This window comes from Cylas formicarius, unplaced genomic scaffold (genome assembly GCF_029955315.1).
Source record: "Cylas formicarius isolate icCylForm1 unplaced genomic scaffold, icCylForm1.1 PGA_scaffold_5__7_contigs__length_24384050, whole genome shotgun sequence".
Lineage (NCBI taxonomy): Eukaryota > Metazoa > Arthropoda > Insecta > Coleoptera > Brentidae > Cylas > Cylas formicarius.
The window spans coordinates 13,510,256-13,525,931 of NW_026844341.1; the positions used below are offsets into that span (position 1 = coordinate 13,510,256).

The 15,676-nt window shown below is 32.9% G+C and overlaps 1 protein-coding gene across 5 annotated transcripts in view; it reads right to left on the reverse strand.

Moving 5' to 3' along the window:
- LOC132702286 (uncharacterized) overlaps positions 1 to 15,676 on the reverse strand; it is a 42,065-nt gene that overhangs the window by 12,800 nt on the left and 13,589 nt on the right. For all 5 annotated transcript variants that reach the window (XM_060670827.1, XM_060670825.1, XM_060670824.1 and 2 more), the window contains 4 exons: positions 15,021 to 15,229; positions 1,988 to 2,061; positions 1,182 to 1,368; positions 1,013 to 1,131 (listed from right to left, as the gene is read on the reverse strand). In XM_060670827.1, coding sequence (XP_060526810.1) covers positions 1,013 to 1,131; positions 1,182 to 1,368; positions 1,988 to 2,061; positions 15,021 to 15,229 — 589 coding nt within the window. The remainder of the gene's footprint in view (positions 1 to 1,012; positions 1,132 to 1,181; positions 1,369 to 1,987; positions 2,062 to 15,020; positions 15,230 to 15,676) is intronic.

The following is a 15,676-nucleotide window of genomic DNA, read 5'->3' on the forward strand; positions in this document are numbered from 1 at the left end:
AATATCTTGCAGATCCATATGGAGCAGATAATGATTTAATTGAAGCGAACACACCATAAATAACAACCAACGAGATTACAGAAATATAAAACTATGATGTACATTAATAATAATAATAAAAATAATAATAATAAGATTCATTTTCCCTAAGACAACTACAAAATTATATAGGGATAGCGAAAATACATAATAGGTAGAATGGACACATTTACTCAAAAATTTGTCTAGGCTATAAAATGGTTTTTATAACAAAAATATTTTTAATCGTTTTTTACATAAATCAGATTGCAGATTGCAGATTATTAAAAATACGAACACCCAAATAATCAAGCGACCTCGAAGTCGTCTGGGAATATGCGTAGGGAACAGGCGCTTAGCGCTCTGTCTTGTATGCTTGGAACGTACGTCATCAACTAACTTAAAATTAGTTAAAGACATATAATGACATTTCAAAAATAAAAAACACTCCAGGCTCTCAACAAAGAACCAGATCACCGCTTTAATTACCTGGGCAGTAACTGTCCTAAGCTATACCTTTGATGCAGATCTAAATAAACTTGACGAATTCAGACATCTGCACAATACATGGGTTAAGAGACTCTTCCTTTCTCGGTGGTGGCTGTGCAGGAGAACAACATGCGGCAACAACTACTTATATCTCAAGATTTCACCATGAGAATAGAGCTCAACAAGCCCGAAGCTATACACCATTGAACTGGCAACATCATGATCTTGGGTTCGAAATAAGATCAAGTCAGGAAGATCATGCCATCTGGTGGTAAGTTTTCAAGAAGTCTAGAACTCCAGACAATTGAGATATCTCTCATGGACATCCGGGACAGAGCTATTAGTACTCGCAACTACGAAAAACACTGCTTAAGGCTGTGGAGAAATGTGGAGCCATAGACCATAAAAGCAATAGACTTGCAATTTTTTTTCAATATTTTTTAAAAAAAAATTCAGAAATTTTGGTTTTCATTCTTACTATCCATATATTTATAATTCTACTTACGGCACTATCTTCAGCTAAAACTTTTTGATACCTTTCGACGACCTCTGCCGGTACATCGCAGGGGCTCGAGCTAGAGCAGCTGTAAACGTTCGGAGATGGTGTTAAGGACATTTGAATACCTAAAATGCATCGATCAATCGAGATTGCCACAAAAACAAAAGCCACGTACTTTTGTTGGTAGCATCTTCTTCGAAGACGTCTTCGTTGTCGCTGCAAAGCTCGACGTCGATTTGGATGTCGTCGCTTGCAGCTGACAGCCTGTGCTTTTTCTTGAAGCTACTCCTCGGTTGCATTATATCTTTCATTTTGGCCCAGGGAGTCCGATGGTGGTGATGGCTGCTTTTTGTACGATATTTCTAAGGTTTGGAATATGATAACTAATAGGATGGTGAATAATTGTTATGTGTGAAATTGTTAGTGGAAACCAATTTCTATGGTATCATTCTTGTATTTAAATAAATGATTAATACATTTAATAATCTTTATAAAATATGTACAGGTTGACCGGGCTCATAACTTATCTAGAAATCTAAGACTGTTATAAAAAAAAGTTTGTATACAATAGTTGTTTTCAACTTTCTCAGTTGCATACAGGGTGATCAATTAAAGTTATTATTTAATGCTATGACCCGTCTACATTGAAAATATATTATACAGGATGGTCTCAAATGACCATCAAAATTTTTTTATTTCTAATTAAAAAAACTATTTTTTTTAATGGAACTGCACTTAGCACTTTTATTGGGTTTGGGATTTACTTCTGTGTGATTTCATATATATAGCTTTTAATACAAAAATTGATAGTTTATAAATTATGACCAATTTTCTTTCCAATTCCAGTTTTTTTTTAACATTAATTACTTTTTTTTTTTTACTTTGAAAAACAGCGTAGGGGACTCTCTAGTGCTGCAAATTTAATAATGGCTGCCCAATATTGAACTACAGTTGAGAAAATGCATGCATCGTTTTACTAACCTTTGAATGTGGAATGTAGCTTAGATGAAGATTTTCATCTTCAGAACTGCGGAAGTCCTCGCATGTACCGCGACCTGGCACAAAAAATGCAATTGTTATTAATTAGTTTCTTTTCGCAACAGTTATTTTATTTCAGGTATTTCTTAATTTTAATTGAAGTTGACAATAAGCATGTCATAAATAAGCCATAGTATAATTTAGTTTGGAATGCAACGTAGAAAATCTAATGACCTTACACTTTAGACCATGTTTCATTCTACAATCATCAAAATACATTAGAAATCAATAGACACTGTCACAACGTATCTCAATAACACCTATGGTGGAAATTGAATGGGAGAAAGTGAACCAGTTTACTGGCACCTCGCTCACCCGGCTTAAATCCAGTATATTTTTATCTACTAAGACCACGGTTTAGGCTACTTCCCATTGAACAATAGAAAAATTAAGACATAATATCGTAAATGCTTGCGAAAAGATGAGAAATGGTTATTACAAATAATAAATTTCAACAGAATCGATTGAATATTTGCTTAGATATTTTTACAAAATGGTTTTTTTTTATTTAACATCCTGTATCTAAATAAGAATAAAATAAAAATTCATTTTTGGCAAGCCGAGGAACTTTCAGGTACATACAAAAATATCATCTACATCAACACACATCAACATACGATATTATAAAATATAGCAGGATATATACGCAAGCCGAAATGTCTATAGCTTAAATCTTTGAAATGCCTTCACCCCGCATCTCACTTAGACATTAAAAACCAATCAGTGGTCTTATTTATCTAAAAACGTTGTATTTTTTAGGGAGCTAAATAGAACCAATACTATGCTATTTTTACGTCGACATAACAAACAACAAACATCTTACTCATATAAAACTCCTAAATTGATCAAAAATATATTTTTTAAACGGCTTGTCCCTAATTACTTACAAAAACAGGTTAAAAATATTTAGTTTTGATTTGACTTATGATATGTTTAGAATGATATACATGAGTGTTTGATATTTTGTTTGCATTGTATAAAAAAGTTCACGTTTTCAGAGCTCTTTGGTTGATATTTCGCCTATTGATACATTAATAATAATATTAATAATAACAGTAATACTAATAATAATATTAATATTAATAATAATCAAAATATTAATATAAATCAGGACAAGATCTTACGAAAACTTAGAACTTTTATCATGTCATATACTTATTTTTAAGAATTTACGATTTATTTCTGATTTTTCCAGTATTGGCCATTCTTGCTGTTTAAGTGAGTAAATAAATTTATAACCGAAAGGCTACCAATGAGGGAAAACAACTAGAAATTCTGCTTCAAGTTCAAGGATAACTGTGATAAATGTGATACTTCCCAATCTACCTTAACCGCACCATTAGAAAACACATGGAACTACACCAAGAACTTCAAGACCGTGATTTTGAATAAAAGGTGCACGTCTGCACCCTTATAACGGTGGTTTCGTATAAATCTATAGAAATCTATGTCCGTATAGATCTATAGAAATCTAGAGGCCTATAGATCTATAGAAATTTATAAGCAACAAAACAATCTTAAAAGCAACTCATGTCTTTACCTTTCACCATCAGTCATCCGAGACAATGTTCAGACCCCTCCTTTAGCTCCGCCTCCCTCAAATAGTATTACAGTACTCTGTGGAAGTTTCTTTGAAAAAAAAAAGTTAAGATGGTTTTTATGTGAATTCCCCTATAACACCACAAGTAGTTTTAGGTAATTATTATTATTTACCTTTTCTGTGAATTTAAAATTTGGTCGCTATTTTCATCGAAAAATAGGTACATGACATACTTGATAAAAGTTGTAGGTTTCTGTAGGATCTTTTAAAAAATAATAACAATTTGTGCCACTAAGCGTAGCATCTAATTCAAATTTCGTTGCAGATATATTTTACGTCATCCTCTAATAACGCTAATATCAAATATGAGTGGATTTTTTTTATAAAAATTAAAATATTGGAAAAACAATTAGGTTTAGGAATATGCAATGTTAATAAAAAAGCTGAAGAATGTCAATTTGGATTTCAAAATAAAATTTTAAAAAAAATCTATTTTTATTCGCCGTGTTTTTTCAAATTGTGTACCCTAGCAATCTTTAGAACTTTGGTATTTATTATTTTCTCATAACTTTTGAAAACCACGAGATAGTGAACTTTACTCCATCGTTGACTCACCCTGTACATGAACGTTTATTTTTTTTGTTTTCTTTGTAAAACAAGGTTTTAAATGCTCTCTAGGTGATACTGGACCTGTTACCCTTTTTTTTTTAATTTGTCATGATTAAATTCTTATAATAATAATAATATCTCATTCAGAGTTTCGGTTTTAGATGGTACCTATCAATAGCTAGTTCTTCAAAATGTGTCATAAAATTATTAGCGTTGACATTGAAAGTGGGAGGATAGAATTAACTTTACGTCCTATCAAACTCGCCACAAGAGCTATCATTGAATTTTATCTTGGAATGCGGTAGAATTCATGCTAACAAATATTCCAAAATCTGAGCTTTTTGCATAAAACCTTGAAAATCTAACCCAGAAATAGTAACCCAGTATATAAAGAATATTAAATATTTTTAACAAATATATACAAGACATCTCGTTTTTATTTTTCGAGCACCCAGGATATGAACTTGCCCACTTAAAATTGGTCGAGGAACATACCCATTACTTTTAAATTTAGTAGCGGCCTATATCGACAGTCAATAACATGTAATTCGAACTGAAAATCACTGGAGTTTTTTAAAATATTTGTCGAAAATTTGGCGTCAAACTTATTTCGCGATGTCGCATTTTAAGAGACCTAAATATATCATTTTCTGCTCGTTTTCCTAGACGCCAGTCTTTAACGTCGACGGGCCATCGGCGTAGTAAATATTCGCCTGACGGTCCGCATTTCTGGGGCATTTACTTTAGGTTTTGGAGTACGCATTTATTTTAGATTTTGTTCCGGCTAAAAATAAAACGCGTTTTGTACATCCGAATCTTAGAATTAGCGGTCGAGCATCTTTAACACCGTTCCAGATATTTTTATTGCGAGTGGTTCTTAAGCCGTTTTTTATAGCGGGGCATCGACTTAAAAAAGCGGTTGGGACACGTGAGGAAGGTGCAAAGAATATGGTGGTGCAAATTCCCTTATGAAAATATGATATGTGGATGATGTCTTTGCTTGCTTTGTTGGAACGGACAGGCAATTGAATTCTTTTTTAATTTACATTAACTCAATACATAATCGTATAAAATTCACTATCGAGATTGAACAGGATAACTCTATTAATTTTTTAGACTTAACTATTACAAAAGTGCAAAACAAATTAGATTTTTCAATATATCATAAACCTTCACACACGGACACAGTAATATATAACAGCTCAAATCACACTTATACACATTATACACACAAAATGGCTGCATTTAACTCTTTTATACACAGACTTCTTAATACGCCACTCTCAATAGAAAATTACAACAAAGAACTTAATATCATTAAACAAATTGCACTGAACAACGGCTACAATCCGTCCATTATAGATACAATTATAATCAAAAAACAAATACAGACAACAGTAAACTCTATTTATACGAAACCTAATACAGAACACGAACAATTTAAAACAATTACATACATAGGAGAACCTAGTGAAAAAGTTTCAAAACATTTGTCAAAATGTGGTTTAAAAATAGCTTTTAGAACTAACAAAACAAAATCCCAAAAATCGGGTGTCTACAGGTTGAAATGTGGATCTTGTCCTAAAATTTATATTGGACAAACAAGTAGATCCTTCAAGAAACGCATTACCGAACATATAAGAGCTTTTGTAAACAATAGTCTAGATTCTAATTATGCTACACACTTAAACACAGAAAAACACATTTTTGACGACAATTTTGATATATTACATACAGCCACAAAAAGTAGAAAATTAAATTTATTGGAAGCCATGGCGATTAACAAAATGAGACATTCAAATGTATTGCTGAACGATCAATTAGATTTAAATACCTCTCCTTTACTGAACTTAAATTCTCGCAACAACATTAATTAAGGTTTTATGGTCATTTTTTGGTATATATAGTAGCAGGTAGTTTGTAAATATTACATTTCATAAAGACACGGTGTTGTCCAAACAATTGTCGTGTCAAAATATATAATTTCGTGAAAATCTGAACTTTTAGTTCTTATTTATTTTGGTAATTAAAAATCTATTACTATAGATGTCGAAATATTGTCATATTTTGTGTTTGATAAAGGCACTATATTTTTTGTTCGAATTTAATTGTGTAATGAAGCAAAACCGAAGTTTTGCTTCATTTCAAGATCACACCCACTTCCTTTCCCAACCTTTTCCCTCATCCTCTCCATTTTGAATGTAACGTGACGGGGACCACTAAAGTTTATATCGCAAAGTTCAGATAAATAACAATTATAACTTGCTATATTTTGGCTTTTAAGACCTACACACCCCGAATTATTCCTAAATTAGATTCCTTAATTTGATCAATAAAAATAATGTGACACAGGCGTTGGTACAGATTGTTTATTAAAATGATAAATAAAATATTAATATAATACTGGAGTTGTTCTTTAATAGCAAAACGATGATCATTATTATTATGATTATTATTATTATTACTATTATGTTTTCCACAGGACTTTTCTGGATTTCAACTTTTTCCCGGTGCTCTCGCACAAGGACAAAAAGGTGGTTGGACTTTGAGTCAGTCTGCAGAGAGATCGTTCGTAATTTCTATCAGAACGATTTTTTGCATGATGTTGATTGTAGCTTCTCTTATTTTCAGGTCTACTAGGCTTCTCAATGTGGCGTGCGGGACTTTACCAGTGTGGCTCTGAGGATGATTGGAATTATGATTACGCTGCCTTGATCCCACATTTCTTTGATTTCGTTGGCTAATGGTAAGTATTTGTTAACTTTTTCTTGATGTTTTCTTTGTAAGTTTCTTGATAGTGGTACCGCTATGTCAGTAAGGTAAGTTTGTTTAGGTTTTTTGTCAATGAATACCATATCTATATCCCTACTACAACAGTAGAGATAACACAAGTAATTAGAAAAGTATGCCGTAAGAAATCATCTGGAATCGATGAAATATCGGGCACTTTATTAATCTCTATTAAAGATATTAGAGTTCCTATTCTATCATATTTAGTCAATCTGAACTTTCTCCAGGGCAAGTATCCACAGGCCTTAAAAAACTCAAAAATCGTACCTATTTTTAAAAACAAAGGCAATAAAACCAACACAGACAACTACCGCCCGGTAGCTCTTCAATGTCAACTGGCAAAAATTTTTGAGTCCTGTTTGATTTCTGATGTTCAGAACGGATTCAGAGCCAACCGCGCCACAACTACAGCTCTGGGCTGTGATCTGGAGCATATCTACAATATCCTTAATAACAAAACAGTAAAATTCGGGTTATTTTTTGATTTGAGCCGCGCATTCGACACTGTCGATCACAGCCTGCTCTTAAAAAAACTGAAAAATATGGGCATTAGAGGTCCAGCAAACTCATGGGTTAAATCATACCTCTCCGAGAGAGTACAGCAGGTTGTGATTCAAAATCTAGCCCTCAATATGTAGGCAGAGGTACCCCGCAAGGATCCTGCCTATCACCGCTCCTCTTTAATTTCTTTATTAACGATCTTCCTCAGGATAATATAGATGCATTATTTGTACTGTATGCAGATGACACAAGCATTTTAGTTACAGATAAAAACAGAGGTAATTTAAAAGGGGCCGCAGAACCAAGGGTCACGAGGGTGAATGAATGGTGTCGCGATAACGGACTTCAATTAAATAAATCTAAGTCAATAGCTATGGAAATAGTCACAAAAAATACTCGCGTTGATTCCAGTATTCTTCTCCAATTAAAGGGACGTTCTATAGAAAACGTGGAGGCTACTAAGTTTCTCGGTCTGTACATTGACAACGAACTTCGAGAACATATTGCCCAAATTAAGCTCCTGCTCATACTTAATCCAAAATATTCGAGATACGGTATCCATTGACGTTTTAAAGCTGGTGTACTATGGGCTGTTCCAATCAGTGATAGGTTACGGTATAATCAATTGGGGTCTAGCCACTGGTGCACACCGGGTCTTCTTAGCACAAAAACGTGCTATTCGTTACATGATGCCTGTAACTAGTAAACATTCATGTAGGGATTTATTTAGGGAACTTCAGATCATGACACTTCCTTCATTATATATTTATTCCGTCTTGATTTACGTCAAAAGTAACATGATAAGATGGAATAGGAGATGTGACTTGCACGAACATGACACACGGCAAAGGATGTTCCATTCTCTAGACTGCATATCGGGCAACAAAACCCAAGGTATTTTGGCTTGAAAGTATATAAAAAAGCTTTAAATTTCTATAAATGCTTCGAAGAAACTGATAGTTTATCTGTGTTTAAGAAAAGAATTAAGACCTTTACATTACTTACTTACTTACTTACTTTACTACTTAGTAGATGATTTTTTTAAATGTATTGTTTAAACACTGTATTTTAATGTGATGTGACGTGCTTAATATACCCATATATGTGTTATATGTAGTATCGAAAAGCGAAATAAATATCTATCTATCTATCTATCTATTGGGTCATTGTTTTGTATGTGCACATCCGTGATGATTTCTCTGTTCCAGTACAGTTTGTATTCATCATTATCTGCAACCGACTCAGGTTTGAATTTGTAGTATGGTTCTTGTTTTGGCTCTGAGTCAATTTTTTTTGCAGCTCTTGGTATACTACTTTTCCTACATTATGCTGTCTTTTCGTGTACTCGTTGAGCGCCAGTGTTTTGCATCCACCAATTATGTCATCCATTGACTCCGTTTCACCCCCACACATACGGCATTTGTCGGATTCTATTCTTAATTTCATTATGTACTTCCGGTAGTTCCGAGTCGCTATTTCCTGATCTTGGATGGCACATACAAATCCTTCCGTCTCGGGAAACAGTCGTCCTTCCTTCAACCAGGCCACCGAAGCTTTCTCGTCGATATGATTTTGCCTGAGCCACGCAGAGTATCGACCACGCAGTTCTTTCCCTAGCCAGTTTTCTATATGATTAGTCGGTGCTATTTCTCTAAGGTTTCTGTTTCTTGGGTTAAGTGCAGATAAATTTTTATCTATGTTTACTATAGCTGCATATAATCTGTTTTCTTCTGCTTTTTTGGGGAAGTATATGCGAAGATTTGCTTCTGATGTTGCTCCGATATTTTCACGATTCCTCTTCCACCAACTTCCCGAGGCAGAGTGAACCTTTCTATTGAGCTTCTAGGATGGTGATTTCTGTGTTTAGTTGCCATTCTTCTGATCTCTCTGTCAAGTTGTTCTAGCTCAGTTTCTGACCAGCTGATGATTCCATAGCTACATGTTAATACAGGTATTGCATAGGTGTTAACAGCTTTTACCATGCTCTTACCACTTAGCTTAGTCTTCTTAATCTTCTTTAGTCGCTCTTTAAAGTTGTTGGTGATCGTTCGTTTCGATTCTTTTTGATCGATTTCTCTTGTTTGCTGGTATATAATTTTAAATAAATTTAATTCTTTGTATAAAAATTTTAATTTCTTTGTTTCTTTTTTTGTTTGTTGTTTTGTTGGCTTGTTACATTTTCAAATAAAGGAATGCTGTTTTTAGTGGTTTCGAACCTCTTGGTACTTGATATTTTGTTAGTGTAAATGGCTTTTAAAATGTTTTTCGTAAAATGGTTTGTAAAGTTTTTCTTAATTCTCGAAAATTTTCCCTTCTTCATGTTTTGTAAATCAGGATTTGTTTCACTAAATTTTCTGCATGTTCTGGCTATAATGTGGTTGCATTGTCTAACCATAATAATGAAATTCATTAAAACTTTACTCGAATACTATTGAACTATCAAAAGGAAAATGAATTATTTAACATAAGACGGATATGTCAGGGCCACTTAAAAAATCCAGTTTTAGAGCGTCCATAATTTTAATTGTCTACTGATTCCAGTATCGTGGTAATAAACCTTTAACGGAAATGTTTTGGTTGGAAAATAAAGAAAACAATCAATTTTACGAAAACCACCAGATAGAGGAACGAATTATGCAAAAACAATCAAACACCCTATATAATATCACAAGCGGTTTGAAAATAAATAAATCCGTGAATTTTGGATGTGCCACATAAATAATGTTATATATTTTTGTAGAATAATATTGGAGGTGTATTTCTTTAGATTTCCATCAGCCCTATACAATGGATTCTCGTTTTAAATTTGCGATGTGGGAGGTATTGGATATAGTCAAATCCAGTATTGTCATTCGAGTCCGAAGGTCACCAATTATAGGAATCAAATCAGAAGACATAGAAATTAAAATTAATTTTATTATTTTACGTAGTGCTGTGATAGTCACATAACAATATTTTCATGAAGCGTATACTTGAGCAGGTGGTTAAAAAGCTACAAAAAAAAACTAAATCATAGCTATTACATCTTATCTTTATCTTATTACGTACAATAATCAATGATTTAATTTATTTTAGCAACTTAACTAGAATCGCTGGCATTTAGTCCAAATCATATTTTCAAGGAATAAAACGAAAATGAAAATTTGACAGTTAGAAAATTATGGAAATTATGTTGCAAAAAATCATAATGGAATACCAATACAAATACAAAATCAACAAAAATATTACGTTTTTGTAGAGTGTCATTAAACACTTGAAGAGTTTGTGATCTATATGATTCACAAATCATATTTCGAACTTTCATTTTGAAATTTTCCCTCAAATCATCAGCTTTTAGCTTTCTCCATTTGCATTTGCGCAAATTTCTAAGCAGTCTTTAATTGCAGTGTTTTTGATGCTATTTCCGCAATATTTCTTGGCAATTTTCTACTTTTTTTGAATTTCTAAAATATTTCATTAAATTTAGAAGTTTACAAAGTTGAAATTATTATTCTGAAATTTGGACACATTCATGGATTTTTTTTTGTGCTGTGTAAACGTGTTCTGAAAATACAATTGGAAAATAAGTTAAAGACACCGATTGGCATTGGAAAAATATTCACACACTGCTTAGCAACTGAATTTTGTTCTTTTGCTGGACGCGTGTGCTGGAAAAGTTCCATCACACGCGTCAGTTATGTTTCTACATGATTTTTGACTTTTTTATTGTTTTTAAAACCGCAATTTTAAGAGAAAATTTTTGTGTACAGCACTTAGGTGCCTGGCTTAAGTTTGATTGCATCGTGCATCGTTTGTGTAAGTGATGAACACAGAAGTCCGAGAACGGAACCCTGTGGTATACCAAGCCGCATTGGCAACACACTCTCACTTGTCCTGCCATTTCATTCGATAAACGGGCAGGTAGGAAACTCTTTTGGAGTTTAATAACGCATAAGTGTAACGTAAAAGTTTCACCTTGGTCCCGTGTTTTCATCACTCTCACTCGTTTTCTCACGAAAGTCAAAGAAAGTCAAACTTCGAGCTTCACTTATTAAAGTAAAACAGGAAAATAGCCTAAAACCTAGGAACATAAAAGTTTTAGAACATAATAAAGTCCTACAAATATAATCGAAAGCCGCTTTATGGAGTATACGAGCAAAAATATTTACGAAAGCGGATAGAAAAAAAGTGTTAAGAGCTTGCGGCAATAAAAAGCTGAAACGGCAGAGAACGTTTGAAGTTATAGCGATTAATATAAATATCTCGCGGGAATAAAATCCGGGAAAATTAAATCGGATCACGCTCATTTTAATTCGACAAATGGCGGAACGCGATACACCGGCACCAACGTTTATTCGATATTAGTGCGTTGTTGGGAGAATTCGATCTTTCGCAATATTAACTCTTTTGTTTTCAGTCATTGAAACGATAACGGCCAGAGTTTTGATTTCATTGCCAAAAGCATATTTTTAACCTTAATTTCGTCGTACCACTTTAGAATAAACATTTCGGGGTTTTACTAACATTGTAGCTTATGGATTAGAAGTACGAAAACTGCCTTCTAAGTGGTATTATCCATTTTAGTAAGTTTAATATTTAACATTTTAATCAGCCTTTGACATGTTGTGGCAACATTTTAATGTCCTAGTACAAATGAATCGTGAAATTTGGAATTATTAAGCCTGAATTTGGGAGGCTAATCCATCGATGTTAAAATTACTTCCACTGATACAAAGAAGTGAAGAATTTTTTAAACTATCTTGAATTTTGTACGATGTTTTGATTTATTAACTTAAATTAAATTTAATTTAAAATTTATTAAATTAATCTTCTTGCGGATTCTCTAGGCCGCGGAAAATTGTCTTCTTCCAGGCATATCTTGTAGAAATCGCCCCACGTCTTCAAATTTAGATTTTAGGAATGAGTTGTCTTGAATCTCTATTAACTCCATTTGCAAGTATCGAAGCTTTTGTGAAACAATTGAGAAGTCTTTCGTGATTCGTGATCTGTGCCTGCCACAAGCGGAATTTGTTCTAAAATGCTTCCAAATGGCTGTACAAATCATTTACTAACAGTCCTTGTTTGCAAAGTTTCCAATTTAAGTCATTCACATAGTTAAATATCCAGTGTACGTGGCTGAATACAGTGGTTTATCTTTTATCCTGTATTATCTCATTTCTAAGCTCATAAACCGGTTTAAGCATTTTTACTTTGCTGACATCAAAAAACGCTTTGAAATCTATCGACTAAAAATGATGGATTACTACCACATTTATAACATTATGGAGGCGAATGGACTTGGAACACAAGTTCTGTTGATATTAAATCATCTTTTTTGCACATTTTTGCATTTTCATTCAAAGCGGACCATATAAGTTGCCAGAGGTTTCCCACAGTTGGTCTGGAATATTGCCGAAAATCTAGAGTAAGTCCTAAACTTTTGCAGTTCTTTCTATGCAATTTTACGATTCTTTTAATATTATGAATTTAATTGTGATTTCTAAATATCTTCAGCTAGGATTTATTAGGATTAAGTACGAGCATATGGTGAGTCATAAAATCGTGAAACCTAATCAAATCAGAATTGCTCCGTTAATGCCTGTCTCAAAAAACGAAAAATACAATTGAATGTCATCGGATAAAGATCATAATCACAAAAGTGTAATGATGTAAACGTAGATATAAAAATCGCGAACACAATTGGACCTAAACTATTCCCTTGTGGATAGCGAATGTCCTAGAGATTGATTCGTTAAGTGATGCTTTTTGTGTTATGTTAAGAGTGACGTTTGTTGATCACATTGAGTAGTTTGAAAAAAGTTGCTTTACAATTTTCGTAAGTTAATCAAATAATGAAAATTACAGTTAAAATAAAATGGCGAGAAAATTCTTTTTCAAACGAAAACGTTTCATTTTTATATATTTTGGAATGGACTTCATTCTTAGGTCCCAACGTGTTTAAGTTTAGTTTCCATATTCCGAATAAGTATTGTCATCCAAATAGTTTAATATCGTTCTTAAATATTTGACATTAACAATACCAGTACATTTGTTTATAATAAGTAAAAACCGAATGACATCAAATTACACTAAAAATACATAAAGTCCCCTTAAAGGTAAATTATAATAGTAATTATAATTACTATTATACAAAATTTATAATTATAATTATAAATTTGATTTTCCCAAAAGGTATTTATAAAAAAAAACGCAAAAACATTGATTGATTTTGTTCTCAAATATTCCTTGATTGCTCCCTCTTCAAGGAGTGAGATTTACCCTCACAGTTTAGATACGGAATTCGAGTTGATCTTTCTTTGCAGCCATATTTGTGTACTTCCTAAGAAATAATTGTATTGTAAGGAGAGCTTGGATTGTTTAAATTATTTTATTGCTTTGTCTCTTAGTTTTTGGAATAGTTTTATACGATTTGTTATCCAAGAGCTGTACTTGCAGTAGTTACTCTGTTTGCAAGACTTTTTAAGTACATGCTCATCAATACCACTTGAACCAAGTCGCACTCTGAGGATCTCCAGATTTTACATATACACTTCTACATGAAACCAATTATTTATGCAATGCGGCATCTAAATCTAAAAAATTGAGTAACCAAAACTAACCAAAGCAATTAATAAGTCAAAACTCATGCCGCATAGTCTTAAGAAGAAAACAATTATTTCTTGAAAACTGTTACTACGATGAAAAGAATTCTTGAGATCCGGAACAAAAATGTTTATTCTTCATGATTTTTTAATAATGTACGGGGTACGTCGATAATTTGCAAAAATATGAAAATTGGATTTTTCTTTTAATGAAAATTTGGTCATGACTAGATAACTAAGTATCAGCTGTCAGATGTTTTTGCACGAATATATAGCCCGTATAGACAGCTAAAACTTGTGTATTTCAAGTTTTTACATGTTGTTCAAAACATATAATAGGTGCCTCAAGTTAGGAGCTACCGAGTTCAGTTTGACATGGAAATAGAAGCATACACCCGCATTAAAACTTTGGAAGTTTGAAATTTTTTTTTAAAATTCGAATAGGCTTTTCGGATTATTTTTGCCTCAACAAAAAAAATTTTTTCTGGAAATATAACTGGACTATAACTTTTATTTTCAGTATCTTTTCGATTATATACAGGGTTTTTCAATTATGAATAAAAATCTAAAAGACCTGAAAATCGTTCGTTTCGGTGGTAAATTATTACCGGTAAATCAAAATTCGTGAAAAAGATTGCTTTAAATGAAAAATCTATAAAAGATGGGATAATTTAAGCTAAGCAGTATCTTAAACTGCGTTGAGAGTCACAATTTTACGATTTACCAAACAGGATATGCGAGATATTTAACAAAAATATCATTGGAAATCGCTATGACCAGTACAAATTTTTATATTTACATTGAAGTTCGGCGTGAAAAAACACTCATTTTACCATCGAAAAACAATGGGCTCCTCAAAGACAAAAATCCGAAACAATAGAAATAAATTGTTATTAAAAACTTTAGTTTTGGTTAGCTTCTGTTTCTTTCATCAGAATCACGAGAAGTTGCTTACCTGGTCTGTGAAAATCGTCGTTCGACGAAGCTGAAGATATGGACCCCGGGGTGGAAATCCCCGCCCCCGAGTCACCCGGGCTATGAGCCGCGTCATCGCTGGTAGAAGGTACCCTTAAGTAGCGAGCTATCTCGTAATTGACCGGCACGTGAATGCCGCTGTCCTGTGACTTGGACTCGCCTCCGACACTGGTAGACGCTTTCTCCCACCTAAATTAAATAAATAAATACATAAATAATGACTTTATTTAAATTTTATAATACATTATTACTACAAAATAATAGATAATAATATCTAGCAGAATGTTCTATCTAGCCATCACCTATATGATCACCTATTAGATGAAATATTCGAGCAAAATATTACAAATATATATACAAATACAAATATATAGTGTATTAAATGTTACAGCATTGTTGGTAAATACCCACACTACCTACAATCTACTATTATTAGCGTTAGTTTTTTTTAGAAAAGAACCGATGTCCTAAGTCGCTGCGTACTATTAAGAGATAGATGAATACAACATTGAGACCTCCTGTAAAAGAAAGATTCTTCAATTACATATGCCATTAGTTCTAGTTCCTCGTTCTGCTATTAGATATTCGAACTAGTTCCAGTTCTCAATATTGTTGCAAACATTTTGAGTTTCCTTT